General features: G+C 36.7%; 7 protein-coding genes across 7 annotated transcripts; 5 read left to right on the top strand and 2 right to left on the bottom strand.

The window, feature by feature from the left end:
- The first annotated feature begins 309 nt into the window (after positions 1–309).
- On the top strand, positions 310–5,031 carry LOC147540323 (putative magnesium transporter NIPA3). The gene is made up of 9 exons (XM_086642219.1): positions 310–1,145; positions 1,252–1,308; positions 2,559–2,649; positions 2,742–2,902; positions 2,988–3,115; positions 3,263–3,400; positions 3,725–3,817; positions 4,255–4,375; positions 4,454–5,031. Exons 1-9 carry the CDS (start codon positions 1,016–1,018, stop codon positions 4,567–4,569), a joined length of 1,035 nt encoding a protein of 344 aa, XP_086498345.1. The 5' UTR covers positions 310–1,015; the 3' UTR covers positions 4,570–5,031.
- A 722-nt stretch (positions 5,032–5,753) lies between these two features.
- LOC147540322 (SEC14 cytosolic factor family protein / phosphoglyceride transfer family protein) lies at positions 5,754–8,139 on the bottom strand. Its single transcript, XM_086642220.1, has 3 exons — positions 7,582–8,139; positions 6,922–7,186; positions 5,754–6,129 (listed from the first exon to the last, which is right to left on the bottom strand). Exons 1-3 carry the CDS (start codon positions 7,877–7,879, stop codon positions 5,895–5,897), a joined length of 798 nt encoding a protein of 265 aa, XP_086498346.1. The 5' UTR covers positions 7,880–8,139; the 3' UTR covers positions 5,754–5,894.
- A 565-nt stretch (positions 8,140–8,704) lies between these two features.
- On the top strand, positions 8,705–11,823 carry LOC147540321 (mitochondrial fission 1 protein A-like). Its single transcript, XM_086643614.1, has 5 exons — positions 8,705–9,042; positions 10,017–10,155; positions 10,309–10,430; positions 11,174–11,237; positions 11,519–11,823. The coding sequence occupies exons 1-5, from the start codon at positions 8,950–8,952 to the stop codon at positions 11,602–11,604; spliced, it is 504 nt and encodes a 167-aa protein (XP_086499740.1). The 5' UTR covers positions 8,705–8,949; the 3' UTR covers positions 11,605–11,823.
- Positions 11,824–13,721: 1,898 nt separating this feature from the next.
- LOC147540320 (mitochondrial fission 1 protein A-like) lies at positions 13,722–16,046 on the top strand. Its single transcript, XM_086643615.1, has 4 exons — positions 13,722–13,899; positions 14,252–14,367; positions 14,741–14,804; positions 15,789–16,046. Exons 1-4 carry the CDS (start codon positions 13,827–13,829, stop codon positions 15,890–15,892), a joined length of 357 nt encoding a protein of 118 aa, XP_086499741.1. The 5' UTR covers positions 13,722–13,826; the 3' UTR covers positions 15,893–16,046.
- Positions 16,047–16,308: 262 nt separating this feature from the next.
- Positions 16,309–19,265, bottom strand: ANNAT3 (annexin 3). The gene is made up of 6 exons (XM_086641490.1): positions 19,082–19,265; positions 18,847–18,992; positions 17,731–17,973; positions 17,117–17,329; positions 16,930–17,019; positions 16,309–16,703 (listed from the first exon to the last, which is right to left on the bottom strand). Exons 1-6 carry the CDS (start codon positions 19,155–19,157, stop codon positions 16,500–16,502), a joined length of 972 nt encoding a protein of 323 aa, XP_086497616.1. The 5' UTR covers positions 19,158–19,265; the 3' UTR covers positions 16,309–16,499.
- Positions 19,266–22,327: 3,062 nt separating this feature from the next.
- On the top strand, positions 22,328–23,971 carry LOC147540318 (agamous-like MADS-box protein AGL21). The gene is made up of 3 exons (XM_086641912.1): positions 22,328–22,603; positions 22,865–22,925; positions 23,098–23,971. Exons 1-3 carry the CDS (start codon positions 22,591–22,593, stop codon positions 23,690–23,692), a joined length of 669 nt encoding a protein of 222 aa, XP_086498038.1. The 5' UTR covers positions 22,328–22,590; the 3' UTR covers positions 23,693–23,971.
- Positions 23,972–24,857: 886 nt separating this feature from the next.
- LOC147540317 (E3 ubiquitin-protein ligase UPL5-like) lies at positions 24,858–26,874 on the top strand. Its single transcript, XM_086643212.1, has 3 exons — positions 24,858–25,057; positions 25,157–26,076; positions 26,222–26,874. The coding sequence occupies exons 1-3, from the start codon at positions 24,858–24,860 to the stop codon at positions 26,872–26,874; spliced, it is 1,773 nt and encodes a 590-aa protein (XP_086499338.1).
- Positions 26,875–26,953: the final 79 nt, after the last annotated feature.

The following is a 26,953-nucleotide window of genomic DNA, read 5'->3' as shown; positions in this document are numbered from 1 at the left end:
AATTTTTTTGCGAGTACCGTCAGATTTCTTCGTGTTTTCTGAAATGTATCATTTGTAGTTTTTTCGTTGAAGAAAGAGACTAGAGAAAAGTTTCTAACGATTTCAATTTCTTGTTAAAAATTCGGTTCTAAAAGTTTGAACTTTTTAGTGATTGTCTTTGTAGACTGGTGTTCGAAAAGTAATCAAGGTGGCCAAAGACTTAAAAAGTGCTTATCATCAATTTTGGTTTTATTTCTGAGTGCTTTAAAGTGATTAATAAGGCACTAGCGAACTTCATCATATGTAACAATTTTGAATTGTCTCAGACTTGTGCCGGTCCGGAGTTCCTGGATCATTTCATAGTGGAATCACTCCGAGAGTGTATTTTTCTTCTTTTGATGTGTGATGAGTACGATAATCGTCCAATCCAAAATTTACAGAATTACTAGCTTAAAACCCCAACAAAAGTACTTCATTTATTTCCGAATTCGATAATTTTGAATTTCCACTTTCACAAGATCGAATCTGTTAGTTCTGTATCGTGGAGTAGATGCACTAGTAGCTAGGCTTCCAATTTTCCAAACACATACAGAAATCTTACTTTCCAAATAACCTAATCCAGCAAACTACAACCTCATTGGCTATATCTTATTCCTCTCTATTTCTTGGATACTTCTAGCACCTTGCTATACCTCCTCTTATACAAACAAAAAGTACTTTAATTTTGTCCTGTTTTCATCATCCACCTACCAATTACCACGTTATATTCTTCTATTTCGATCCGGATCTTATGGACCCCACATCTCAATAACTATAAATCAACGGCTCAGATCATTAACAGATCATTTATCTGGACTTCTGTTAGTTGTCATACAAATATTTTATTTGTATTAGGTCTCATAGAAAAAGCCATCAATCAAATCAATAAGACTGATTTTAGAGAGAGAGAGAGAGGATCTGAAATTCAGAGATTAGTGAATGCCAATGAAGAGGAGAAAAGGGTAATCAAAATTAGAAGAATTAAGGGAAGAATTCAATGAGTTCTTCAGAAGATAATTTGAAAGGTTTTATTTTGGCTCTTTTATCAAGTGCTTTTATTGGAGCAAGTTTTATAATTAAGAAGAAAGGTCTTAGAAGAGCTGCTGCTTCAACTGGTGTTAGAGCTGGTTTGATTTTAATTTTAATTTTTTGGGAAATTCTTGGTTGTTTTGAATTGGGTTTTTGTTTATCTAAATTGGGTTTCTATTGGAATTCAATTTTGAATTTGTTCAGGAGTTGGTGGGCATGCTTATTTATTGGAACCTCTATGGTGGGCAGGCATGATAACTAGTGAGTAAAGAACTTATATTTCTTTTCTTAGGGTTTACAAGATCTTTTTAAACATATCTTTTTTAACTCTCATTTTTTGCTTTTTTGGTTAAATTGAATATACTTTGGAGCTTTTGGTGTATGTTTTTTGTATTATTCCAAGTCTTAGCAGTTACTTATATTGTCTTCGTTTTTTACACCCAGGACCAAGTCCGTACCTTGGGTTTTGGTCCTGGCAAGAGGTCCAAGAGCGTAACACCTCGACACTTACTAAACTTGAGCACACACCTATAATCTAGGCTCTGAATGCTTCCCCCCAAGCGATGAGGAACTATCATGGTTTTGGGTCAATTGGAGTACTTTCCGAATAAGTTTCTTTCTTGGGATGTTGAACTTGAAATTTAGGTTTTAGAGACTTAAAGTAGATAATCCTTTTGTTTGAGTTCGTATCTGATTTGTTATGGTCCATGGAAGAGGTGTTCTATGTTTGGTGCAAGAACAATTTATGTCTAGCCGAAGTACTAATCTAGTAGTTTGATTACTGTTTGACTCCTTACCTGTAAATTATATTTGTCCAAGTATTAAGCGCATTAAGATTTACTGTGGGGTTTGGCTCACCGTCCCTTCAATAGATATCAAACACTAAAAATGTATTTCAACAGAACATTATCGTTATGGTGATTGGTGAATGAGATTTTGTGATGGGCAATGGGCAAAGAATGATGCTCCATAATCGTTGTTTAACACTAAGCGAGTATTATCTTGACTATATTTACCGTAAATGAAGAGTTGTTTTCGTCTTTGTGAGGGGGTATGAAGTTGTGGACGTAAGAGAGCTCATACATGACAGATGACGTACTAGCAAAATACTTCCACTAACTTATGCTTTCTGTTTGATATGTCGTGCTTTAGAGGTTGATAATTTACACTTTAAAGTAAAAAAAGAAAACGAGACCCATAGTTATTGGACAAGGAAGGTTATGTAATGTCAGTGGACGTGGGATTCATTGATATAAAAAAAAACTAAGGTATGGATGATATATACTCCCTAGAAAATCTTCTTTTTTTGGACAATAACTACGAAACTAATAGGTCGAAGTCTATAACTCAAGAGGGAAAATGTCCTCTACTGCCGTTTCTTAGTCAGGTTTAACTTCATAATTGTGAGAGTACTAACTGCTAACAAACCAAATTTTCGTACCCATGGATTTTATCTTGTAGTGATTGATGTATCATCTTGATGTTCTTTAATTGAATGATATCTTATTCAGTGATCGTTGGAGAAATTGCCAACTTTGTTGCCTATGCATTTGCACCAGCAGTTCTTGTTACCCCTCTTGGCGCATTAAGTATTATTGTCAGGTACTTGATACTATTTTTTTTCAAATTATATATATATGTGTGTGTGTGTGTGTGTGTGGGTTGATGGGATCTTGTTTGATGTCATTGTACAGTGCTGTGTTGGCACACTTCATTTTAAAGGAGAGATTACACAAACTAGCGATTTTAGGCTGTATAATGTGCATTTGCGGGTCCATTATAATCGTGACTCATGCCCCTCAGGAGCCAGCAATCACTTCCGTTATAGAGATATGGAGTATGGCAACTCAAACAGGTCACAAATTCCTCACTTTCTTACTCGTTCCTGTATATGTGGTTCATTTCTAACAATGTCTTCTTCTTTTTTTTGTAATTTTCAGCTTTTTTGCTTTATGTGGCATGGGTCATCGTGTTGGTTTTCATTTTGGTTTTCCATTTTGCGCCACAATATGGACATACTAATGTGCTGGTTTTCACTGGCATTTGTTCTTTGATGGGCTCCCTCTCGGTAATTTGATTGAACTACGGTTTGTTTTCAAGTTTTCATAACACGGGTTCAGATTCCGATTCTTTTCCTCATCAGATTGGACTGAAAATGCTTTAACTCGAATTCTTTCTAATTGCTGTATTTATGCTCGATGTTCTTACTTTACAGGTAATGAGTGTTAAGGCCCTAGGAACTTCGTTGAAGCTTACTTTTGAGGGTAACAATCAGCTTATTTACCCAGAGACTTGGTTCTTTATGTTGGTTGTGGTTACCTGTGTTGTCACCCAAATGAATTACCTCAACAAGGTTTGTAGTAGGCTTAGGGTATAACTATTCTTTTGATATGCGTAGAATGATGAATAGTTTTAAACTATCCAAAACAAAAATGAAAAAAGAGGAAAAACGATATGAGAAATTTCAATCAATCATTGAATCTATGGTACTATGCAGTATGCACTTGGGTGGAAATTGGACGATAGAAATTTCATTGTTTTTTCTTCTCGTTATTCTTATACATCCAATGATATTCCTTTTTACTCGTATCTGATACTCAAATACTTGCCAGATATTCACAGATACTTGACGGATAAATTTTGTTGTTTTTAATTGTTAGCTTTTCAAATGTTTCAGGCTCTTGACACCTTCAACACGGCAGTTGTGTCGCCTATATATTACGTCATGTTCACAACGTTAACAATTCTTGCAAGCGTCATAATGTTCAAGGTAATTGTTGATTTCAATCCACTTCGAGCTTCTCTTAATAGAATTGTGACTCAATAGAAAACTTGGCCGCCGTGTATAAAATATAAAAGGGGGGAATTTGGGAAAGGTCACCAAGACAAGCCGAGCATGGGCTACAATTGGAGCCGAGCCCCAAGTCCCGACGTACTCAAGAATCCGACTATACAGAGTACTTGATCGGAGATTTTTTTTTATCTCATTACGATCATTAAATTAGTAAACTTGGAATTGTTCTAAACACATCGAACATACTTTTTCATTCCGAACTCCTGGAGTGGATGAACTACTGATTTTCGTTTCTTCAGTGGCTTATGATCCTTAGTCTAGTGGACCTCCCATTCCAAAAAGAAATAAAACAGACGATTATAAAAAAAAATTGCTTTAGTAGTTTCTTTCTTATTTATATCAATTTATTTCAGGATTGGGATGGACAAAGCAAGGGGGATATAATATCCGAGATTTGTGGGTTTATCATCGTGCTCTCTGGAACCATATTACTGCACGTCACTAAAGACTTCGAGAGAAGTACTTCTTTCCGAGGTGCCTGATGAAAACTTCATCTTTCTCCATTTCATTTTTCAGTATTTTCGATTAACATAAAATTGTGTTTTCATGTAGCTAACTACGCACCAGCATCCCCTACTTTATCGACCCAACTCCGAAGTAGTAATGGGGAATCACTTTTACATGATGAAGAAGATGCAACATCTCCCGAAGACCTTTGCCTAAGATAAGAACTACTGAACTGAGCCGAGTTCTTTCCAGATTACTAACCCATTTAACTGAACGTTTATACGGAGATATGAACCACATGAGAAGTTTCGACAACTCCATAAACACAGGTTCCTGTCTGATGATTCAAACACCATGAATTTAAGGTAACAGAGAAGAATCCTGGGATGAGCTTGATGGTGTTTCCATGAAAATCACAGTTCTAGGAGCTGTCATTTTTCGGGTGGTTTCGGTTTTCCCATTGATGGATTCCAGAACTAGGAATATAGATCTTGATTCTCTATGGAAAATATTTAAGAAAATTCTTTTAACAGGTCTGATGTATTGAGTGATTGCATATGTAGAGGTAAATACAGTTTTTTTTTTAAAGTTGATTTTTCATGTGACATTTAAATGGTGAATATTACTTGTAAATTATAATTTACAAATAATGGATTGATTTACAAGGGATATTTTTGGTTAAATTATAGATCCCAACATTTTTACAGAACAGTAAGATTCAAACTCTTGATCTCAACGGTGAAGAGACATTCATATAACAAATTCACAACTTTTTTTTTTCTCGAAACAGTAAGATTCAAACTCTGATCTCTCAAGTGAAAGAGACGTATATGTAACAAATTCACAACTTTTTCTTCTAGAAACAATAAGATTCAGACTCTGATCTCTCAAGTGGACGTACATGTAACAAATTCACAACTTTTTCTCTACAAACAGTAAGATTCAAACTCTGATCTCTCAAGTGAAGAGAGGATGTTAGGTTGTGGTATAGGACGCCTTAAGCTGTATAATCGACTCGGCTTTTAAACAAAGAGAGAAGACGTTCAAGGAGAAGGAATAAGTTGAAGTTTCAGATCTTTTTTTCAAGAAACCAAGAACTTCTATAATGCGATGGTTCGTTATTCAAGGACCAACTCTGACGACCCAAACCCTAATTGTTTTCGATATTGTCATCGCTTTTGACACACACCCAAGCCAATAGATACACAGTTTAGTTAATGGAGAAGGCTAAACAAGCCCACCTAATAGCTCTACACTTATTAAGCTTGAGCTCACACCTATAGCCTTCGTCGAACACTCACTCGAGCAACGTAGTTTATCCAACATAAACCAAATCCGAATTGCATTGGAGAGCTATGACGCAATCATACCCGAATGAACACATGAAGTTGAGGAAGTATAACAGTGGATCGAAGAAACATACATATATTTGTTATGACCAAATTAAGTTTACATGCATCATAACTGTTGGATGCTTACAAATCTAAGCTGGCACTGTTTGTGCTTATAGTTTCTGCACTTGAAGATCTGCCAAGAAATATATGACTTAGCTTATATACTCTCTAGATGCCCATCTCTCTTCATGCCGCCCTGATGCGTAACCCATTGAAGGAACTTCAGTTAGATGAAGAGGATCTGGCTCTATACCATAATCTGTCAATGGTCTGTCTTCTAGAACATCATCATGATTTATCACAAACTCGGGAATTTCAACCTCATGTTTCTTTATATCTTCCCAAAGATACTGCAGTCGGCTACAATACTTTATTTTCCAGTATAAGCTGCAGAAACATGACACATTTACATATAAACGTTTAGTACACACTTTAGGGGAGGGGGTGCTTGTGTAGCATGTGTTTAGTGCAACAGAGCCATGAATGGGACGCTCGCTCATCCTTTTGGGACTTCACGTGCAAATTGAGCATCTCCAGAGCGAAACTCACCCCGTAACACTGGGGGTGCTCGTCTAGCATGACTCAAGTACACTAGAGCCAAGTATGGGCTGCTCGCCCATTTGTTTGGGCCTTCAGGTTAGCATTTCCAAAGCATAACCTTGGTTGGGACATTGGAGATGCTCGACTGCAATAGAGTTATGGATGGGTTGCCCATCCATTCCTTTTGGCCTTCAAGCGCTAAGTTAGTATCTCCAGAGTGGATCTGGGTTGGGACACTGGGGGTGCTTGTCTCGTGTTTGTCAAGTGCATTAGCATTAGCCATTGATGAGACACTGGCCCATTCCTTTAGACCTTCAGGCGCAAAATAGGCATCTCCAAAGAGTAGCCCGGGTCGGGACATTGAGGGTGTTCATCTCACATTTGTACTAGTTCCATGGACAAACGCGCACCCATTCCTCAAGGCCTTCAGCCGCTGGGGGACATTAAGGGTGATCGTCTCGCATGTTTCAAGTCTACCAAAGCCATGAACGGGTGTATGGAACAGTCACCCATTTCATTACACCTTCGAACGCAAAAATGAACATTTCGATAGCGTATAATGCACTTCTTTCGTTAAGTATATAAGTTGGAGTTGCAATTTCAAACATATAACAGATAATTACAGAGAAAATAACTTACCCTTCACTCAAGAAGAAACGTCCAAGAGTTGCGAAAAGTAGCCTTGATCGTAATCCTGGATGAAGAAAGTACACAACTTGCAACCTTTCCTTGTACTCCAATGGAAGTTCTTCATAGATCCACCTCAAAATCGACAACCCAGGATTATTATCCTCTTTCTGCACAGTGCTATGTATATAAAGTATGCAAAATGGATCGTTCGATAGCTCCGAGAATATCTTATGAAATATATACTTCTTCAATCGTTCCCCACTTATCACAGGAGCTGAAAATAGCAAATCAAATCAGTAACAAAATAGTGGTATCTCATTTCTAAAACAAATTCAATCACAGTTATGACCTAATTTTGAAGACAGAAGCTTCTATAAGGAAAACAACAAAGTGAATGATGATAATAGCTTAAAATGGAATGAAAGCATAGTCATGACCTCATTTTGAAGTTCTCAACAAAGAATTATTAGAACCCTTAATCAAATTTGGCCGTAATTAACTAATTCAAGACCACAGTTGAACAAGGCAAACTCATAAAAACTATGTCTTTTTGAAGCTCTTAAGAGAAGTAATCCAAATTGTGGTTAAATTTCAGCAGAAATCTACCAATCAAGAAAAACTTCAGACCAAATAATCAAGAGAGAGAGAGAGAGAGAGAGAGAGAGAGACCTGGTAAGTACTTGCCAACGATTCGAACAATTCGATTCCCAGACTTGTCAAAGCCTTGAAGACAGAAGATTTGCAATTCATCAAGATCGGAAAAATCTTGATTTTCATCGGTGTAAGGTAAAATTGAAGGACAGTCATGCCAGTTATCATCACCTTCAGCTCCATCACCACCATTACCTGGTGATGGTGTCAAGAAGGGGCGTGCGTCTATGCCGAGATCTGACGCCAACACCATCACTGACGTCTCATCTTCCTCATCCAGTGATCGTTCTTGCTCTCTCGACAACGTACCTCCCATCCCTCTCTCTCTCTCTCTACTTTCTCTCTCTTGATTCTTTCTTGGGGTTGATACCAGAAGGGTTTATGCGGTGGAGAAGACAGTAAAGTTCATCTCAGCTTCGGATTGAATTTTCTTTTTTAGTAAATGACTTCGAATTGATTTGTCCAATATTAACTAAAACGAACAAAAAGATGGGATTTTTATGTTCATAGGCTAATATAGTTTGTTAGGAGTTAGGACTGTGATATTATGTCCGGCCTCCCTACCCTCGGATGCGCGAACGAGCATAATTTAAAGAAAAGAAAAACATAAATATGACAGTAATCTATCTATATACGTGTATTGCTTAGAGAGTTAGAGTGTCACGTGAGAGAAAAAGTTAGTGGATTGTTCCGAACTTAACCTATCAGTTAACTCTCTTAGTGACTAGTGTAAGGTGTCGGTGGTCGTCGAGATACAACCCAGAACACCACATGACTTGTGTTGTGCTAGCTGGTTGGTCTGAACCCAACCCAATCAATCACCCCTCTTATTGAGGAATATAAGTAGTGGTGGCCATTAGAGCATGTCGCATGGGACATGACTCATATCGGCATGACTCGTGTCGTGTTTGGTATCTTAGGATTCCAAAAACAATTTGGGCAAATACTGAGTCATATGTTTGATGCTCAGAGAAGGCGTCAGAGGGGCCCATTCTCGATCGGGGCCGAGACTAGCAAGCGACGATCCATCCTCGTTGTGCGAGCAGTCTGCGCGGTAGCCAACGTGTTCGGGTCCATGCCCCTTGTGCCCAATCTTCAGAGTCAATCTTTTTCTTGAGGTTACAAATTCATTTTTCCGGCTACCCTTGTCTACATTGTTCTATCGAGTGGAGGCTATTCACTTCGGAGTTTTGATGCGGTTATGAGTACGATTAGTTGCGGAAGGCACTCGGTCCTCTGGATTTTCATGGTCCGCACTGGATGCTTGCTCAACACGCACGATTGTACCGGCACGGCACACCACACCCGGGTGGCCACCGCTAGGTTTAAGTTGCCTACTTAAGCTAAAAGAAACTCTTTTTGTCTCTCAGTCTAGAATTTCAGGAAATGGAAGCCAAAATGGGTAAGTTTTTCGAATCAGTCGGTTCATTCTTCACCGGTTCCGATCAACTCCCCTGGTGCGACCGTGATATCATCCTCGTAAGTTCCTCTCTTCGAACTAATTTCTCAATCAAATTAGGGTTTTCTCTCCAGTCAACTACTTACTGAGTTGATTTATATGGCTTAACTATTTATTGAGTTGATTTAAATGGCATACTTCTGTTTTGGATCTTTTTGAGGAAATTGCTAATTTAGGGTTTATTTAAATTTTCTCAACTCCCCAGAAGACGTCCATCTCGATTAGGTTGATTGATTAGAATCATTGTAACTGAGAGCAATAAATTTCTTCTTTGATCAGCCACCTAGATACCTAATCTTGTAATTAGATTATGAATTTATTATGTGATTATTTGATGAATCTTTTATTTGAGAAAAATCTGCATGTTTATGCTTCTCCCAAGGTAGTGATTGTGTTTTCCTAAGTCAGATCTGAAATCTGACTCGTGGTGTGAATTGACTCCGAGTCGGATTTCAGAATGTTGGGATTTTTGTCTGATTCGTCTGAATGGCTGATTTGGGTTTAAATTTGGTCTATTTGAGTCAGACGATTCAGATAGGTGGGTCTGAATGTTCGGATTGATGTTTCTATTTTCCTTGTTCTTGTTTTCTTTTATTAGGGAACTCTTATTTGATTTGTCTCAATTCTAGAGAGGACATAGGACCTCACCACCAAGGATCAAACCCTGATCTTCTAAATGAAAATCAAACGTGATAGTTATCAACTATTTTGGGTTTAGCATTGTTGACCTCTTACTTGCCGTCTTTTTTCATTTTGGTCGAAAATTGATATGCTACAAATATTGTCTCCTACTGTAGACAGCCATTTAGTTAATCTTTTCAGGACTTGCTTCGCAGGAGGCGGAGATGAAAATCTGATAAGGGTTTCTTTTGTTTTTTTTTCATTGTCAACACGGGCAACGAGTAATTGAGTCAATCAAACCAGTGAAATGATTGGACAAAATGATTTTCTTTAACATTCTCTTCTGTATCCTAACTTCGCTATCAATCGACAGGGTTGTGAGAGAGAAATTGCAGAAGCGGGGGAAGATGCGTCAGACGAGGTTAAGAATGAAAGCATCATGAGGTTATCATGGTCTCTAGTTCACTCAAGACAACCCGAAGATGTTCAGCGTGGAGTAGCAATGCTTGAAGGTAAAATAAGGATAACCTTTTATGAGGCACATAACGTTTTTCAAATTTTTCGACTTTGTTGTGTTTTAGATAATAAACAAGCACAAATTTTCATAGTTGTCTTTTTTTCTGTCCTTAGACTACGTTAAAAGCTGTAGAATTGTTTTTATGTAGCTTCTTTGGCTAGTGCAAGCAGTCCACTTCAGAAAAGAGAAACACTTTTCCTTCTGGCAGTTGGGTATTACAGGAGTGGTGATTATTCAAGGAGCAGGCAGATGTTGGATCGATGTTTGGAGGTGTGCTATTTGATATCTCCTTCCTTGTATTTCATGAGTGGGGTGGCTATATACTCTAGTCACCTAAAAGTAGCAAACAAGAACAGAAAAAACGTACTAGATAAAGTAGATGAATTCAAAGCATATGGGCGTTTTCTAGGTGGTAGTAAACAAATGACGCTATGAAATACATGTTTTATGAAAATGGGTAGTTCGGGAAAAGAAATCAGTTCTTCATGCCCGTACTGGCGGATTCAGGATTTACATCCAGGGGGCTAAACTGAAAGGAGCTAAAAGGATTTTGCCCGTATGTAATAACGACTCATCTATGCTACATGTTTCAAAACAAATAACAATATGGCGAAAGTGAATTTTTTAGGGGAGATACCTTGCTCGTCATTTGTCAAGGACATCTCAAGAGATATGGGATTCAACATAAACCATCCATCAAATGTAATGTTCGACGAAAAGTAAATGCAATAGCTAGGCGAGGTAAAGCTAGCCAGTTACACTCCATATATATTAGTTTTAAGCAGAAAATTCACCTTTTAGTCGACTGATCGAGTCTTCGGTATTCCTTCCGCCTTGGGCAACATAGATGGGGTTGGGGCGTCTCTCACTGGTTAGAATTTAAATAGAGATCTTGTTTTTGTTGCTTGCGAAGTTGCAATGATTTACTTGTATTACTTTTCTTATTAACATATTCGTTTATCTTGATCATATTTATTGCCATTTATAATGTTTTCTGTGGATTTGGTCTGTAGATTGCACCAGACTGGAGGCAAGCTTTGTCCCTGAAAAAGACAGTTGAAGATCGAATAGCTAAAGGTGAGTGTTCTAACTGTTTCACTTTAAGTTGCACATTCATGGTTTATCATCGTATATTAGGCAAAGGATTGACACCATCCTTGTCATTTAAACAAATAGCATAGATAGATAGACTAAAACTCCCCCAACTCTGACCCTATATTTCCGTTACCCAAAACGAAACGTGACAAGATGACAACTACCGAAACGGTCTGGGTTGCCTGATCAAGTTGGCTATGTGCACAATATTTATCTAGTACAGTTTGGAAGATACTTATGTGCTTTCATTTTATGAAATGCAGATGGAGTAATTGGGATAGGAATTGCTGCAACAGCTGTAGCATTGTTAGCAGGTGGTATTGCTGCTGCCGTGACTCGTAAGAGATGATAACGTTCCCACATTTTAGTTCATCTTATGTGCATAATACCCTCATTATCTCAACGTTTTGATCGATACTTGAGTGTTTTGTTCTAAATGTTCACTGCTTGTTAATTCCTCTAATGTTTTTAATAATCCGTCGAAAAAAGACTATGTCTACATATTTGCTTTCCTTTGATATATGCTTATGTGAATTAGACTGTTAGATGTTTCATTGTTTCTCAGACATTTACCATAACAAGTTTTGAACCTGTGAGATCCCAAGCAGTCAGGCTCAGGATCTGAATCGGCCCTTGGCCGAGCCAATCCCTGAGTTACTTGGCCGCATTCTGACTGCTCAGGTTCTGTCTTGAGAATTGCTCAAAACCCAAACTTAACTGGTTTTTGCTAGTCAATGACCGAGAATAAAAAACGAGACGAAAAAAAGTGAAGTCAATTAGGTCAAATCAAGTTTTAAATATTTTATACATGGTCTCAGAGTCAATGAATTAAGGGAATAAAAAAAATTTCAGAATCAATTCTATATTGAGTTGGTATGCCATAGACTAATGCCTTTCCTTAGACAAGTCAACTTGATTTGTATACTTAAATCGAAACAAAATCTTCTTTTTCAATCCACAATTTTTAGTTATAGCCTATAAACCAAGATGGGTAAATTTTTTCTTTCTTTCTTCTCGAGTGATCAAACTCCTTGGTGCGACCATGATATTGTCCTCGTAAGTGTTCATCTCTTTTAACTGTTAATTATCTGTTTTGACACCTTAGGACTTCACAATTTTAAAACATGAAATTTTATAGAGGCATATAAAGCAAAAAAGATGCCCTAGTTACATTTTTTTTTGTCTATTTGGGTCCTCAATTTTTGACCAACTGAAACTTCGATCACCCTACATGTCCAGTTATCTAATTTGGTCCCAAAACTTAGGTGCTGTTTGTTTTTTCAAAAATTTCAGATCTGAAATCTGAATTGGAGCCAATTCAGATTTCAGATGTTTGTTTTTTTTATTTTACAAAATCTGAAATTTGGGCTGAATGATTACATGTCTGAATGGGCTGAATAAGGAACCAATTATTTCAGACTTCAAAACAAATCTGAAATGGATTCCTACTATCTGAAAACAACTGAATGACTTATATACCCCCACAAATTTAAGGAAAATGTTTCTCTGTCCACATGTTCATCTCTGTTACTGCCGCCACCACCACCACCACCACCGCCGCCGCCACCACCACCACCACCATCAACATCAACATCAACAACCACCACTAACGCCACTTTCTTCAACTCGAAAATTTCACAGTGTAGTTCACAAAGAAGGGAAAACAAATATGATCTTTCTCAAAATAAAAGAATAATCACATCAAAGTTTCAAGATTAAGATCAGATCGAGGTTGTGATGGTGACTTTCGAAGCATTTTCCTCCATCTCTGTTCTTCACTATCTCTGTTTCGGCAACTTGTATTCTGATGAAGGGGCGGCTGCGAGTTCGAGATCTCCTTCTAGGGTTTTGAGAACGAAAGTTAGGGTTTGAGAGTGTGCAGTTGGTGCTTGTGCTCTTCTATTAGGGTTTGAGAAAGAAATGATGGCTGTTAGGATTTGAGAGAAGATGATATGAGTTTTAGGGTTTTGAGTTTGGTAGGAGATAGGCTGCTAGGGTTTTGAGTTTGGGAGAGAAGGGCTGCTAGGGTTTGAGTTTGAGAGGTTAAATAAGTTTTAATATTAGGGGTAAGGGTAGAAACGTCAATTGCTATTTCCAGACCTATGGTTTCAGATGGAAAAACAAACACTTTATTTCAGTATTTTCAGATTCAGTATTTTCAGATTCAACTTTTTCAGATTCAGTTTTTCAGATTCAGACTCCATAAAAAAAACAAACAGCACCTTAGTCATTCTTTTTCTCTTTTATCCTCACCATTTCAAACTATTCTCTCCCATTTCTTTCTATCTCCTCTTTACCCTCTCTATAGTCTCAACAAAAAAACTCGCTGGTAGAGAGGGGTCGGCCGACCCTTCAGCGAAAAATCTCTCTCATTCTGTCGTAATTTCTTTCAAAGTTCCATTTACGTAATGAAACACACCCAAATCAAACTAATGAAACAATGGGAGAAGATGATTTTACATAGAATTGGTTGCTTGTGTTCTAATCTTTGTTATGAATTTATAGGGGATTGAGAGAGAAATTGCAGAAGCTGGAGAAAATGCTTCAGATGAGATTAAGAATGAAAGTAGGATGAGGTTATTGTGGGCTCTTGTTCACTCAAGACAACCTAGAGATGTTCACTGTGGATTAGAAATGCTCCGAGGTGAAATAAGCAAAACCATTTTAATGGGCAAATTTTTGTTTTCATTTTGGTGGTTTTTTTTTTTTTGTTTCAATCTGACTTGTTTTGACCTGATCTATCGTCCGGTTAGGGGTACAATAGTCATTTTAGTTTGTTTTATTTACACCATAGTCTATATCGTTTCAGTCTTAATTTTTGTCTTACTCAACTTGATCTAACTAATCTGAGTTGGCCATTCAGATGAGTCAAATGCACGAACCAGACAAAAACAAATGTTCTAACATCTGTCTGAGTTAGACGATTTAGATGAATGTAGTAAAAAAAACGAACTTTATGTTATTAGTTGCTGAAAACCAAATATTCGTTTTTGTAGCTTCTTCTTGGCCTAGTCATCGGCAAAGTAGAGAGGCACTTTATCTTCTGGCAGTAGGGTATTACAGAAGCGGTGACGATTCAAGCAGCTATGCCTTGTTGAATCGATGTTTGGAGGTACGCTATGTCCTTCCTTGTTTCCCATTAGTAGTGCGACATTATATTCCAATAACGTAGTGAACGAAACATATAAAATGTTATATAGAAAGAAGATTAATCTTATGCATTCCCCTTGACAATGACACTATGAAAAGCACCTTTGGTGAAAATGGGCAGCTCAATTAGAACGAAAAGAGACATTTTTTCTGAGACAAATCTGAAATGTGACTCGAGGTTTGAGTTAGACTTTAGAACGTTTGTTTATTTCTGATTCTCTAAATAATTGTTTTAGTTGATTATGAATCAATTTGATTCACACGATTGAAATTCAAATACTCTTAAAGAAAACACAAACAACACCTTAGACTCACACATATTGTTCAATATGTAGATTACACCAGATTGGAAGCAGGCCTTGTACCTGAAAAAGACTATTGACAAGCGAAATTCTAGAAGTAAGTGTTTTTAGTACTTTAGTTTACAACGATGGTACTCTGGCTGACCACTATTTCTGCTGAATCCGGTCAGATTATGCTGACGGGTAAAATTTACAGATAATATGTACTCTAACTTTCTCTCTTTAAATCACGTCCGACCATATACCCAGGGACGTTTCTATGTTGAGGCCAAGAGGGGCCATGGCCCCTCCTGACCTCAACATAGGTAAGCTTTTTATAGGGAAGCCACTAATCTCTATAGGAGGTTGTTAAAATATATTAAAAGAACAGGGGGTGTGTGGGTTGGTTAAGTTCATATTAAAAGGCCACTGGTCTCTAGGCATTGATTAAGAGTCAACACTACATCTATAAGTCATTGCCATGTACGAATGCGGGTCGAATTTTTCTTTTTTATTTTAGTTGTGGAGTAACAACTACTTTTGAAAAATTCATTAAATATGGATAATTTAATTAACTACTTGAAATTGTGAAAATTCTTATAATCTTGTTAAATTAATACATTATAATGATTTACATTTAGAGTAATTGGTGCAATGGGACGATCGTCCTTGTAAAAATAGCAAACCTCACATTGTCGTTTTATTGTAGAGATGAATTAATGCAAACAATTTGTAGCAATAAGTTATGTATTACAAGTAAGAAAACTAGAAAAAAAAAATAGATGTTCTCTAGAATTCTATATACACTCGGCCCCCCTCGGTTATGATTCCTGGTTTCGTCCCTGCATATCCCCTTTTTAAGACTAGGCTAGGATAGTGTTGAGGTAGAGGATCATTTCACTTTAGTGTAAGTTGCACAAATCTTAGTAATAAAAAAACGAGAAAGAATAACAATTGTCGAATTAACCATCATCCTCTGACCCATATCGTAATCGGTGGCCAATAACTCGTGCCTTAAGTCGGTTCCGCTTGACAATATGCACAATATATTTCTCTCTTGTACAATGTGAAAGAGATTTCTAACGATTATCTCGAAATGCAGATTCTGCAATGGTAGGAGTTGCTGGTGTAGTGTTGGCTGTTGGTATTTTTGAATTGATTCGAAAGAAATTATTGCATTCTCTCGTAGATCTTCTTCGTGCATAAAAAGCTCATATTGTTCACGCATCTCGCAATACTCTTGATGTTTTCTTCACATTGTTCTCATATGTTTAATAAATGCCGAAAATAAAATAACATTATGGATTTTCTTCGATATTTTTATGGGAATTTGACTCATAAGATGTTTTTTTGTTTCTAGTGGATTATCAGTTGGCAATCTTAAAGCGATATACCGACTATAAAGTTGTGAAATTGGCATCTTACAGATTCTTACTCAACTAGTTAATCAACAAAGGTTCACAATTTTCGACATTTTATTATATCCTCATCATGCTCTCTCTTTCTGTCTCAATTTGAATTAACTCAGAGTCAATTTATTTTTTTAAATCTGTTTGTCTGATTCGTGATGTCTGGCTCATCTTTCAATTGATTTTAGGTTTATTTGAGTCAGACAATTCAGATTCAGATAATGAAAAAACAATCTCACATAAAATTCAATTACAGGTAAATAATGAGGGTAGTTAATCAAAACATTCAAGGGTTTCTATGTACCAAGTTAAGATATAAAAAGAACCTGATTCAAGCTCCATGTGATTTAGTATGAATCATATTTAGGGTACTCAATGAGAAGCTTTCTCAGACTGCATCTGCTTCAGATTCTTGCACCAAGCAAAGTCATCAAGAAACCCTTGTAATCTCCTGAAGTATCGTCGGCTATTGAGTTGTCTAAACTAGTATTATATTTGTTGAAGTATTCACCTCTTATCTTCATCATATCGATTTCAGCTCGGCTTACAATAGCTCTTGTTAGTGAATCTTCGTCAGTTCCTAGCCCGACAATTGAACTTCTTATAACCTAATTAATCATTAAGTAAGAAACTAAGAAAGAAAGTTTCTTTTGAATAAAATATATTCGAAAAATGCGCTTCTATTTCTTAGAAGTATACTCGTAATTTTACTCAGAGGTTGACGTAGCATTACCCAGATCGTGTCATCAATATTTTGAGTAAGAGTCAGAGTAAAACCCTAAGTGAATAATTAGAGCACTTCCACATTATGAGCTACTACTAGTTGTACTTTACCTCTGCAAAGTGTTTTTCGGGCGCTTCTATGCACTGAACCACCATTTGCAAAATCGACTCAAGGTCGCCCGTACCACAACTCTTAATATCCTTTCAAAACAGTCAAATTATAGTGTATAAAACTTCATATCAAGGAGAAGATAGTTTGTTTTAAATACAAAAGTAGCTTAGTTTCTTGAAATCCTACCTCGTCGATTTGATTCCCATAGTCTTGCCTATAACACTCGAAAGTCGCTTTGAGTTGGAATACATTCCTTGTACTCAATATCAATATCAAATCATCATTTTCCAATTGCTTCATTTCGATAGCATCACGAAGCTTAGATGCCTCTGATTGTGCAACATTGCTATCCACTAGCTCTCTGTCGTATCTGTAGGAGCTCACCAAGCCTGAGAGAAGCTGAATGGTACACACAAAAATCTCGAAAACAATTTCAACACATAATGTGTAGCTAGCATTAACCGCATTATAAACATCTAAAATCTAGAGTCGGTTTTTTGTCTTTTCGGTACTTATTTATTGAATGGACGGGGGTTGTTTTGTTTATACGAGAACTTGACTTCAAGACAATGTAACGCCCAAAGTCTTATAAGTTATCGATACTGTCCCTGCTATTGATACTCAAGTCCAACAACTACACAGTTTTGTTCTTGGCGATGGTTCTATGAACCCACTCAAACAGGCCCGACACTTATTAAGCTTGAGCACTAATATATAACCCACGCTCCCGAGGCTCTCCCAAACGATTGGAATTAACATGATATAGGGGCAAAATTTAGTGAATGAGCAAATCGGTTTACCTTCTTAAGAGATGGCAGAGTGATATTGGAGGAGATATCTTCTTCAAGAGAGCAATGAAAGAGAGAACAGTATGATTTCCTTACTGCAACCAAATGGTTAGGAGAAGTTGCACAAGTCGTTTCGATGAGCACTTGGAGTTCTTTCACAAAACCCTTTTTCTTCTTTTTTGCAGCATCCAAAGCTTCTTTGACCAACTTGGCATCCCTTTCAGCCGGATCTGATGTCCATTGAATAACTGCTTTCTGTTTCAAATATTTTGAACATAGACAAAGATAAATAACACATGAATTGTTAGTCCTAGCTAGATTTTCGAATGATTTGCATTTCTGTGAAAAGTAGAGACATTTATAGACGTATTTGAGTTGATTTATAATAAGTTGGTCCAAGTTGAATTGGTTTTGTTGTCGGGTATTGAGTCATTGGTCGAAAATTAGAACTTGAATATCTTGTTCATGAATGAATACATAATAGGAAAATATATAAAGAAGGTACTGGTGGTGGTGTGGTGCCTTTTCCTCTCGTTACCTGAATTTGAATTGTTTGACTCAAACCGACCCAAAATAATTTCAAATCAGTAATAAAGACAAGACTAAAATATTCTGAAATATGACGCCAGATGCCTTATAAAAAGAACAAACACTATCTTGAATTCTTATTGTTGATTTAGTACATATACCACAAATACTTTTGGTTAATAAGCAACAAATAGAACAATATTGACTTGGTATGAGAGTCTTGTTTATATTGATGTAATACTCTCACATCACATCATGTCAAAAAACATCTCAAGTCTAGGCTACAGGTGCGTGCTCAAACTTAATAAGTATAGAGAGTTTTGCTGTTTCGGGTGAGGTTGTGGAGCCTTCGAGAGTAATAAAACTTCGTACATGTTGGATTTGGACAAGGTGTTTAAAAGAGATACAATATCGAAAACTGCTAAGACTTGCCGTTACAAGATATTAAAATAAAACCTAAACCCAAAGTCAAAGTGACATTGATACATAAAACTAATTCATATGAGTATTTAGTGTGATTACTTATCTAGATTCTAGATTGATATTCATGTTCATTAACAAGTACAGTAAGAAGTTTAGAGAGAGAGAGATAAAGAGTACCTGAAAGTGACCAGAGAGCTCATCATGAAGATGATCAATAAGGGATTGATTATAAAGTTGTTGATAAGTTTCTCTAATCTTCTTAATCTGATCAGAATCCCTATGACCCAATACCCATATAATTGCATCCTCATCCGTTCCCCATCCTTCATCCACACAATGTTTTTAGAGAGAGAAAGTGAGAGAGAGAGAAAGAAACAGAGGAGGAATCAGAGAATAATGAAGATGATGATACCTTTAAATGCTTCTTTGAGTCTTTCACTATCTTGGGTAGGTGATGGAATCACATCTGGAACTCTGATTGAACCCATTTTCCAATTCTTTCTTAATTTCTATACTGAAAATGAAATCAATAAATTCTGAGTTGAAAAATTTGGGTTTTTTCGCTTCTTCTTATTTCAGTTTCTTTTTCTGTTTTCAGAAACGACTACTTTATTGTACAAATAAGGAGAGAGAGAGAGAGAGTATTTGTGATTTGACGGATATACCCTTTTCAAGCTAGACATTGTCAAGATGACCTATTCTTTCTACAAAGTTTAATAACATGTCATCTACAAACTGATGGTCAAAGTTTGGATATTCGACTATACCTTCGTAACTAGACGTGCTCTTCATCTTATACTCTCCCAAATGTGGGACTTTTTCACGAAGAAGAGAAAAATTTAACCACTCGGATCATTGAAAGCATAAATTATTAAGAGAGTATCTCTTAGTTGCCAAGTCGTCTGAAATAAGACTCCGACTCTGCAAATTCATTTTCCATTTGTTCGACGGTTCTCTTCGAGTTCAAAACATCTTCATCGTCTACGTGGGATTAGTTTCTTATGATGTTCCGAAATGCTTTTAGGAGTTCCTTTTCCATATATAACAATGGACAAAGCCTCTATTTTTTCAAAACTCATGACCTTGAAAAATATGGTAAACGGTTCATCACTATGTACGGCATTTCGTTTTGATTTTCATTACTACCATCTTTTCAGCTCATTCGGGTGTTATTGGTGTACCGATTTTCCTTGTGTGAGTTTTTAGAAACATTTCCCCTTGTCACCTTGTGATATGTGCACCAGCCGGTTCAACTCTTTCAAGATTTTCTTTATCTAAAAACATATTGAATGTTAAATTTTCATGCTGGTTACAAAATACAAGTACAACTTCTACTCTTGGGCAACACTAATGTGTGTCAAATTTTCATGCTGGTTAGAAAATCATAAATAGGGGAAAGCAATTGGGCTACAATTTATTTTGTGCATGTGATGTTCTCTAAGAACTTAAGCCAAATACAATTATGAAATGTGATTACAGCAGAAATAAGAAGACAACTTCAAGCACAAAACATTGAGAAAAAAATAAGTATAGTTAGATAAGAGACTAAGCATGATTCTCTTTTATGATTATATTAGGACAACTTGCACTTCATAAAACAAAGCATCTCTATTTTGATAAAGACCACATTGAATTTGTAGGAGTTCAGAAAGAAAATGCATTCACAAATGAATGGGTATAAAGTAAACTAGGCTAACCGATAATTGGTCTGAATAATTCTTTGTTAAGGTTATTTAGACACCATAACCGATAATAGTTTTTGGTTCTTTCAATCACTAAACAGACTAACTCACTAGGTCGATCTCAAAAGATCTAATTCAATAGTCAAAACTATTGTCAAAAAATTCAGAATTACAAACCAAAAATTCAGAATCAGATAAAAATTCTATTCAACAATTTTCATGTGTAGAAGACTAGTTAAAGTTATAACTTATAAGGTTAATATATTTTAACAACCTAGGACGAAACATAATAGAAGTTGACTTGGTCTAGCTTTGACCTATGCATGATCTCACACATTTAGGATCGGGTCGGGTTATTGAATCAATCAGATGTCTACACAAATATGTTATCTTCGGTCTCTCAATTATAAGATAGTGCGGATTAGTTTTCTGCGTTGCTAGTGATATTGTCTGTTTTGGCACACTTAAGGCTCACTAGAGAAGGGTGCTACGACACTTCGTCTCACTACCAATGTGGGATTGATTACAACACAATAAAACGAATCGTGTTGGTAATTAACATGTTATAGGATAGTGCGAACCGATCGTCTGGATTGCTAGTGATACTTCAAGGGTGGGGCCAGGATTTGAAGTCAAGGTGCACTAGCTTAAAAAACAAAGGCCCATAAAGAAATTGATAAGAAAAAAGAGCAAATGCAAAGGGTCAAACATGAAAATGAGGTAAAATTAAGGGACGAATGCAAAATTGTAGAGAAAAAGCAAGGTCTCGAAAATCTTAAGGACCAGTCCAAGCCCATAAGCAAGGTCTCGGACTGGCCCAGTTTGATACATCTCAGATTGGCCCATAAACAACATTTACTTTAGAAATTTAAATTAGACTAGGTCTGGTATTAAATTAGACTTCGAGCCAGTTAACACCTTTAAATAAACGGATGATCGATATCCGTTCTTGATTTGTTTGACGAGTGTTTGTGAATATCAAAAGGTGTTATAAAATAGTAACATGTTTGTCAGTTTGGGTTCTTAGGATGTCTGAGTATCGTTTCTACTTTCATGGTCGAATATCATCTGACGAGTCAGAGCAGTCATCCGTGGAGGGCTCATGTTTATGTTGTTGTTAGTCTGTTACACTACTTCCTCCCTCCGAGTTAGGGACATTGATTTACTCCGTACTGGTTTGGGTGAAGGGGTACCATTAACAGATCTATATTCATGTCTTCCTGCTCTTAACAACATGAAGATTTGAAAACGATACCAAGTTCGATAAAAAAGCTGAAATGAGATAGTAATAAGTTTTGGTAATCTGATTATTCTCTCACCTTAGAGGATCTGTGTAGCAATTTGTCAAAAGGAAAGAATCCTCGCAAAAGGGTTTGTGGGGGTGGAAAATTCGATATAGAATCCAGAACAGTAGTTCGTTAAATAATTGTAGTATTTGTAGAATCTCTAGATGAAAATACAATGTTCATCTAAACTCGCCAATATTTTATATTACTTCGTATTAAGGGGTTGGCTACCTTTCCTATAACTTATATGTAGGTAGATAATTCGAATTCATGTAAATGAATTTATTTTTATAAGAGGTAACTCAAAGATATTTGGGATGAGTTTGATTATTTTTCAAGTGTTTGAAAGGTTTTGCAATTGTTGAAGATATTTTTATCAATAGTTTCGGATTACTTTCAAGTGGGTCAGGTCAGACTGTCAGTAATGATTAGGAAGTAGACATTAAATTTGACATTTGAAGAAGTCAAAATGCTCCTAAACTGGTCTGCCTAAAAAGGTAACCAAGGTCTCGGATTGCCCAATCCGAGACTTTCCAACTCTTACCTTAATGCTTTGGGATTGGGTATGGCCAGACGGAGGATAAGTTTACCCTCTTAGAGTGCCGATAAAAGGCGCCAGTCATACTGGAGTCAAAGACTCAAGAGGTGTTCGGGTGTGGTAATTGCAAGAAATAAATGTGCCTATAGACAATCTGGTTTTTTGGCGGGTCCCACTTTCTAATTTTCGTTTGTGGTTTTTATTGGTGTGAGTTTCTAAATTTCATTGATCTGGTCTTTTTGGCGGGTCCCACTTTCTAAATTTTTAGTAACTAACAAGAACCGACTATCTTGAACTATAAATTCAAACTTTCAGTCCTCTCTCTTCTCTCCAAAAACCCTCTATCTCTCTCTAAAATTCTATTTCTCTTAGAATCAAACCACATAACTTCGATTCACTTGAAGATTCAATTCAGATGGAAAATCGAGGTAATTTTGCCCTAATTTTTTCAAGGTTTATAATGAACCATATGATTTGTGTCTATTGTTGATTCCTTCCACTTGAAAACCCTAGTTCTCTATCTAACTATTAGGTTCTTTTGATTCTCATTTTCAATTTCTTTGTAATTTACTGGTTAATTGGCACCTCACTCTGAAACCCTAGAAGAAAGATGGGAGAGATAACTAAAATCAGAAGAAACATCCTTTGATTTTGGGTTCTTGGGGTTAATTTTCTTGGTAATTTTACAGGGTTAATTGTCCACCCAGAAGAAACATCAAAGGAAGAAATGGAATCCAACTCCTTTATAAGGTATACTCATGTAATTTCCACTCTTCATCTTTCCTCTGATTTCTGCTTGATTGTGATTCTGGTGAGTTGGGAAGTACTTTTCTTGTATGGGTATCAATCCAAAAGTTAAATCATATCATATCTTATTAGTAATCTTAATAAGAAACTAAATCTATGATTCGTATTCGATTAGTGTTTCTGTGGACGAAGAAGAACAATCGGAGACGGAACTAAAACCTAATATGAGCAAGCAAAAGGTTCAGATGGAATATATACAAGACAAAGAAAAGAGAAGGGCGATGATCTCGAAGAAACGTAAGAGTCTTTTCAAGGAAGCTGCTGAAATTTGCGTCGAATGTGATGCGAAGATTGCAATAGTTACTTTCGATAATGATTCTGGCGAGGTGCATGCTTTCGGTCATGATTCTGTTGACTCAGTACTTGATAGGTACTTGAATGGTGTTCAAGAAGAAGAAGAAAACAATAACAAGAAGAAGAAACCAGATGATGATCAAATAAGTGTTGGTGGTGAAGGTACTAGTAGTAAGTTTTGGTGGGAAGACATAAATGTTAATGAACTATCGTTCGAAGAAATACAAAAACTTAGGAACAGACTGCTAAATACGAAGAGAAATGTCCGCATGAGAATCGAGGAGCTTGTAGCATCTTCTTCATCCTCATCGCCAGCAGCTCAAGCAATTGTCGATTTTACTGCCGATCCTGCTGCTGCTCTTCCTATTGGTTTTTGTCCCGCTCTGCCATCCCAAAGTGGAGATGGTTCTGTTTAGTTGTCATAGAGAAAATGAAATTTCACTTCCTTTGGGATTGAGATTCCAAGGTGATTTTGATAGTTTCTGAATATCATCACACTGACTCTTTATGAATTTAATCTCTGAGTTGAGATATAGATGCTATCATTTGTTTTAGGTGTGTTTTCTTCTTATTAGGAGTAGTTGTTTATGATACTTGTGGAGTATCAAACAACAATTTCATGTAATAGCAATGGTGTTGCCTGAGTTTGCATTTGCTTTCTTAGTTTTTTGAATATATGTGGTTTTCAGTTCTTATTGTCATTCTTCTATCACCTTTTCCCAAATCGACTAAAACCGCCATTCTTTCACAAGCCAGAAAGGGAGAGAGATTACAGAGATAGGAGGGAAAGTGGAGGGAGAGAGTGAGAAAGAGAGTAGAGAAGAGCGATGGGAATCGGGGTAGAAAAGAAGAGATCGTTCTTTGGTAAGCACCTATGAAAAGAAAGAGGCTGACCAATATCCGTTTGTTTTGGCGAAGTCTAAATACGGTGCACTATCTCTGCATAGGCCTAAGCCGTCTCACGCTTTGATATATTTTTATCTTCCAAAAGTGGCAATTCGGTGCACCGTCTCTGCATAGCCCTAAGGTGTCTCACGCTTTGATGTATTTTTATCTTCAAAAAATGGCAATTCTGTGCACCATCTCTACATAACCCTAAGCCATCTCATGCTTCGATATATTTTTATCTTCAATGGATGGCCCAACATCAGTGCGGGTTGAAACATATGGCAGAGTCTAAGCCATATCACGCTTTGATGTACTTTTGTCTTCAACGAATGGCCCAACATCCAGTGTAGGTTGAAGCATATGGCTGAGTCTAATTGAAGCATATGGCGGAGGTTAATATCGGATACCCTATCTCTACATGTACTTATTAAGGAAAAAGAAACCTTCTAATTCATAATCCTATTCCTGAAGTATTAAGGAAACCTAGACCTAGAGGGATTCTGACAACCTCTTATCTCTATATGTACTTATTATACTCTGCTTGAAACCCTAACTGTGAATTACTCATATATGGTTTAGAAACATACTACTCTATATAGTTGTGAGTACTACAAGTTAAGGGCTTTTTTAATGCTTGTTTAGATTTAGGTAAACCCTAGATAAAAACTTCATCTTTTCTCAAAGGGGGTAGGGATGGAAAGAGTTCCAATATACCTTTTCGAGAAACAAATAGGGGAGACTGAATTCATACCTACGCTAGAATCAGAAACAATTTGGGGAAAACTTATCAATAAGAAGTATCATAAACCTGGAGTCCGAATCCTAAGAAATTTGGTGTCTTCTATTTCACGCCTACTCATTACCAATAATAGTGTTATGCGAATCTCCTATCTGTAATAATAAAGATATAGCAGAGGAATCAATTCGGCTATTTCTCTTTCCTAATATTGGATCATTTCCTGTACACATTCAACACCTATTTGGTACTACAGGTTCTGTGACCTTCTACGTGACCACACAACAACAAAGTCTGGTCGTTTATTGTATTACTCATGTCGTCGGACTATTGGACCTTTACTCAAATCACTTCCTCCTGCTAACACAAACATTAACAGAGGTTTTTCTCCAATACCAGCTATTGTGGTTCGTAGGTTTTACCCGTTTACGAGTGAGCTCACGAAACAGTTGCTGGTGAACATGAAGTTGATTAGACAATCATGCTTCTGTCGAGTGCCTTTCGAGATAAAATCACGATTTGAGAGTGATATTCGTGAGTTCTCTATATTCGCACTCCATATATGTCCAAAAATTGAGGATCATATAATGAGATTGCAAGACCCGTCAATTGGCTCGCTTTCTCTGTCAGCTTTCATGCTGGATTATGTTCGTCATGAATGGTATATTTCAAAAGACCCTGAATTTTATTACAATGATTTTAATGAGTTGTTGAACAACATAGATCTTGGTCTGACTTATATGGATGATGGAATCGAGTATACCCGATGTACTGAATTTGAGTTTAACCATGGGTGGTCTTATTATCTTCCAATTCTTAAGGAATTAGACATTATGTCGAAGCTTTATCATACTGCGGAAAAGAACCTTGCCTCTTGCTTGATTTCTCACCAAGATTCAATAAATAAGCTTATTATGAAACCAAAGAGAGGCGATGAACATCAATGGCATCTTAGACATAAGAATTTAATAAGTAAGGAATCTAGAGGACATTTGATCAAGATGATGTTCCCGAATCAAGTTAGGAATGGTAGCGAATTACAGAAGATGAATTCGATCATTATTGATAGGTCGAGGTTATTAGATGATTATTTTGAGCATGTTGGGCTTGCAAATTCCAGTTTGTTGCGGAATGGAATTATTCCTCGATTTAAAAATGAGGAAGCTTTTGAAGCTGGTCTTGGAGTTTTCAGAGAATGGCTCATCTTGTTATGCAAACACCTATTCGCTCCACTCTTTGATATTCTGGTTGTGTTCTTATGTTTTATTTTACAGCAAAACTTTGGGCAATCTCTAAATACTTTCATCTTTCTTATTTGCAGCAAAACTGGATACTCAACAACTCCAATATTATGGATTTTGTGGTCGAGTGATTGTTTTAGCATTGATGCACGACGTACAAATTGGCGCTGGATTTGATCGCTTGTTATTCTTGCAATTAGCCGGAGGATCAAAACTCACTGTGGAAGATATACGAAATGCAGATCCTTACATGTATAAAAGCTGTAGAGATATCTTGGAGATGGATAATTCAGATTTTTTGGGTCTGACATTTGTTTGGGAAACGGAAGAAAAAGATGAGTGTGGGTCGAGGAAAACTATTGAGTTATGTCCTGGAGGGAATACAATGGTCGTGAGTAGCATGAACATAGAAGAGTATATAATACTTGTTATTCAACATTGCTTCGCCAAATCTGTAATAGAAAAGGTAAAGCTATTTGTCCAAGGCATGGATGATGTTCTTACTCGAAAATGCCGAAAGATGTTTTTTGAGATTATAGAATCGGAAGATCTTGATAATATGTTAACGGAGAAAGCAATTTGTGAAGTAGATAGAAACTGCAATGAAGTTGTTGGTGATAGCACAATTACTCCTTTTCAGAAAATAATAAGAACCACTTTGCCATTGTCTAGCGGAACTTTTCATCTACCGTTGACATGCAAACAACAGTCTGGGGGTTTTCGTATATATTGATTTATATCTTATAATGGAATTGCTTTTGTTAATGAATCTTCTGTCTGCTCCTAGTCCATAGATTGAAACTTTCACAATC

Source organism: Eschscholzia californica, unplaced genomic scaffold (assembly GCF_041429995.1).
Source record: "Eschscholzia californica isolate CP2 unplaced genomic scaffold, dmEscCali1.0.p SCAF_5, whole genome shotgun sequence".
Lineage (NCBI taxonomy): Eukaryota > Viridiplantae > Streptophyta > Magnoliopsida > Ranunculales > Papaveraceae > Eschscholzia > Eschscholzia californica.
Note: the sequence above shows the minus strand (reverse complement) of the source record. Positions and strands in the feature narration are given on the sequence as shown.

Coding starts and splice junctions, on each gene's coding strand:
- LOC147540323 (XM_086642219.1), top strand. CDS start 1,016: ATGAGTTCTTCAGAAGATAATTTGAAAGGTTTTATTTTGGCTCTTTTA. Junction 1,146..1,251: donor TTCAACTGGTGTTAGAGCTG/GTTTGATTTTAA, acceptor GAATTTGTTCAG/GAGTTGGTGGGCATGCTTAT. Junction 2,650..2,741: donor GCATTAAGTATTATTGTCAG/GTACTTGATACT, acceptor GTCATTGTACAG/TGCTGTGTTGGCACACTTCA.
- LOC147540322 (XM_086642220.1), bottom strand. CDS start 7,879: ATGGGAGGTACGTTGTCGAGAGAGCAAGAACGATCACTGGATGAGGAA. Junction 7,187..7,581: donor CGTTGGCAAGTACTTACCAG/GTCTCTCTCTCT, acceptor TGCTATTTTCAG/CTCCTGTGATAAGTGGGGAA. Junction 6,130..6,921: donor CGTTTCTTCTTGAGTGAAGG/GTAAGTTATTTT, acceptor ATGTTTCTGCAG/CTTATACTGGAAAATAAAGT.
- LOC147540321 (XM_086643614.1), top strand. CDS start 8,950: ATGGAAGCCAAAATGGGTAAGTTTTTCGAATCAGTCGGTTCATTCTTC. Junction 10,156..10,308: donor TGGAGTAGCAATGCTTGAAG/GTAAAATAAGGA, acceptor GTTTTTATGTAG/CTTCTTTGGCTAGTGCAAGC. Junction 11,238..11,518: donor TGAAGATCGAATAGCTAAAG/GTGAGTGTTCTA, acceptor TATGAAATGCAG/ATGGAGTAATTGGGATAGGA.
- LOC147540320 (XM_086643615.1), top strand. CDS start 13,827: ATGAGGTTATTGTGGGCTCTTGTTCACTCAAGACAACCTAGAGATGTT. Junction 13,900..14,251: donor TGGATTAGAAATGCTCCGAG/GTGAAATAAGCA, acceptor TCGTTTTTGTAG/CTTCTTCTTGGCCTAGTCAT. Junction 14,368..14,740: donor TGTTGAATCGATGTTTGGAG/GTACGCTATGTC, acceptor TTCAATATGTAG/ATTACACCAGATTGGAAGCA.
- ANNAT3 (XM_086641490.1), bottom strand. CDS start 19,157: ATGGGTTCAATCAGAGTTCCAGATGTGATTCCATCACCTACCCAAGAT. Junction 17,020..17,116: donor ATGGGAATCAAATCGACGAG/GTAGGATTTCAA, acceptor CTGTTTTGAAAG/GATATTAAGAGTTGTGGTAC. Junction 16,704..16,929: donor CCGAAAAACACTTTGCAGAG/GTAAAGTACAAC, acceptor ATGATTAATTAG/GTTATAAGAAGTTCAATTGT.
- LOC147540318 (XM_086641912.1), top strand. Junction 22,926..23,097: donor GAATCCAACTCCTTTATAAG/GTATACTCATGT, acceptor GTATTCGATTAG/TGTTTCTGTGGACGAAGAAG.
- LOC147540317 (XM_086643212.1), top strand. CDS start 24,858: ATGGAAAGAGTTCCAATATACCTTTTCGAGAAACAAATAGGGGAGACT. Junction 25,058..25,156: donor GTTATGCGAATCTCCTATCT/GTAATAATAAAG, acceptor TTGGTACTACAG/GTTCTGTGACCTTCTACGTG. Junction 26,077..26,221: donor TGAGGAAGCTTTTGAAGCTG/GTCTTGGAGTTT, acceptor TCTTATTTGCAG/CAAAACTGGATACTCAACAA.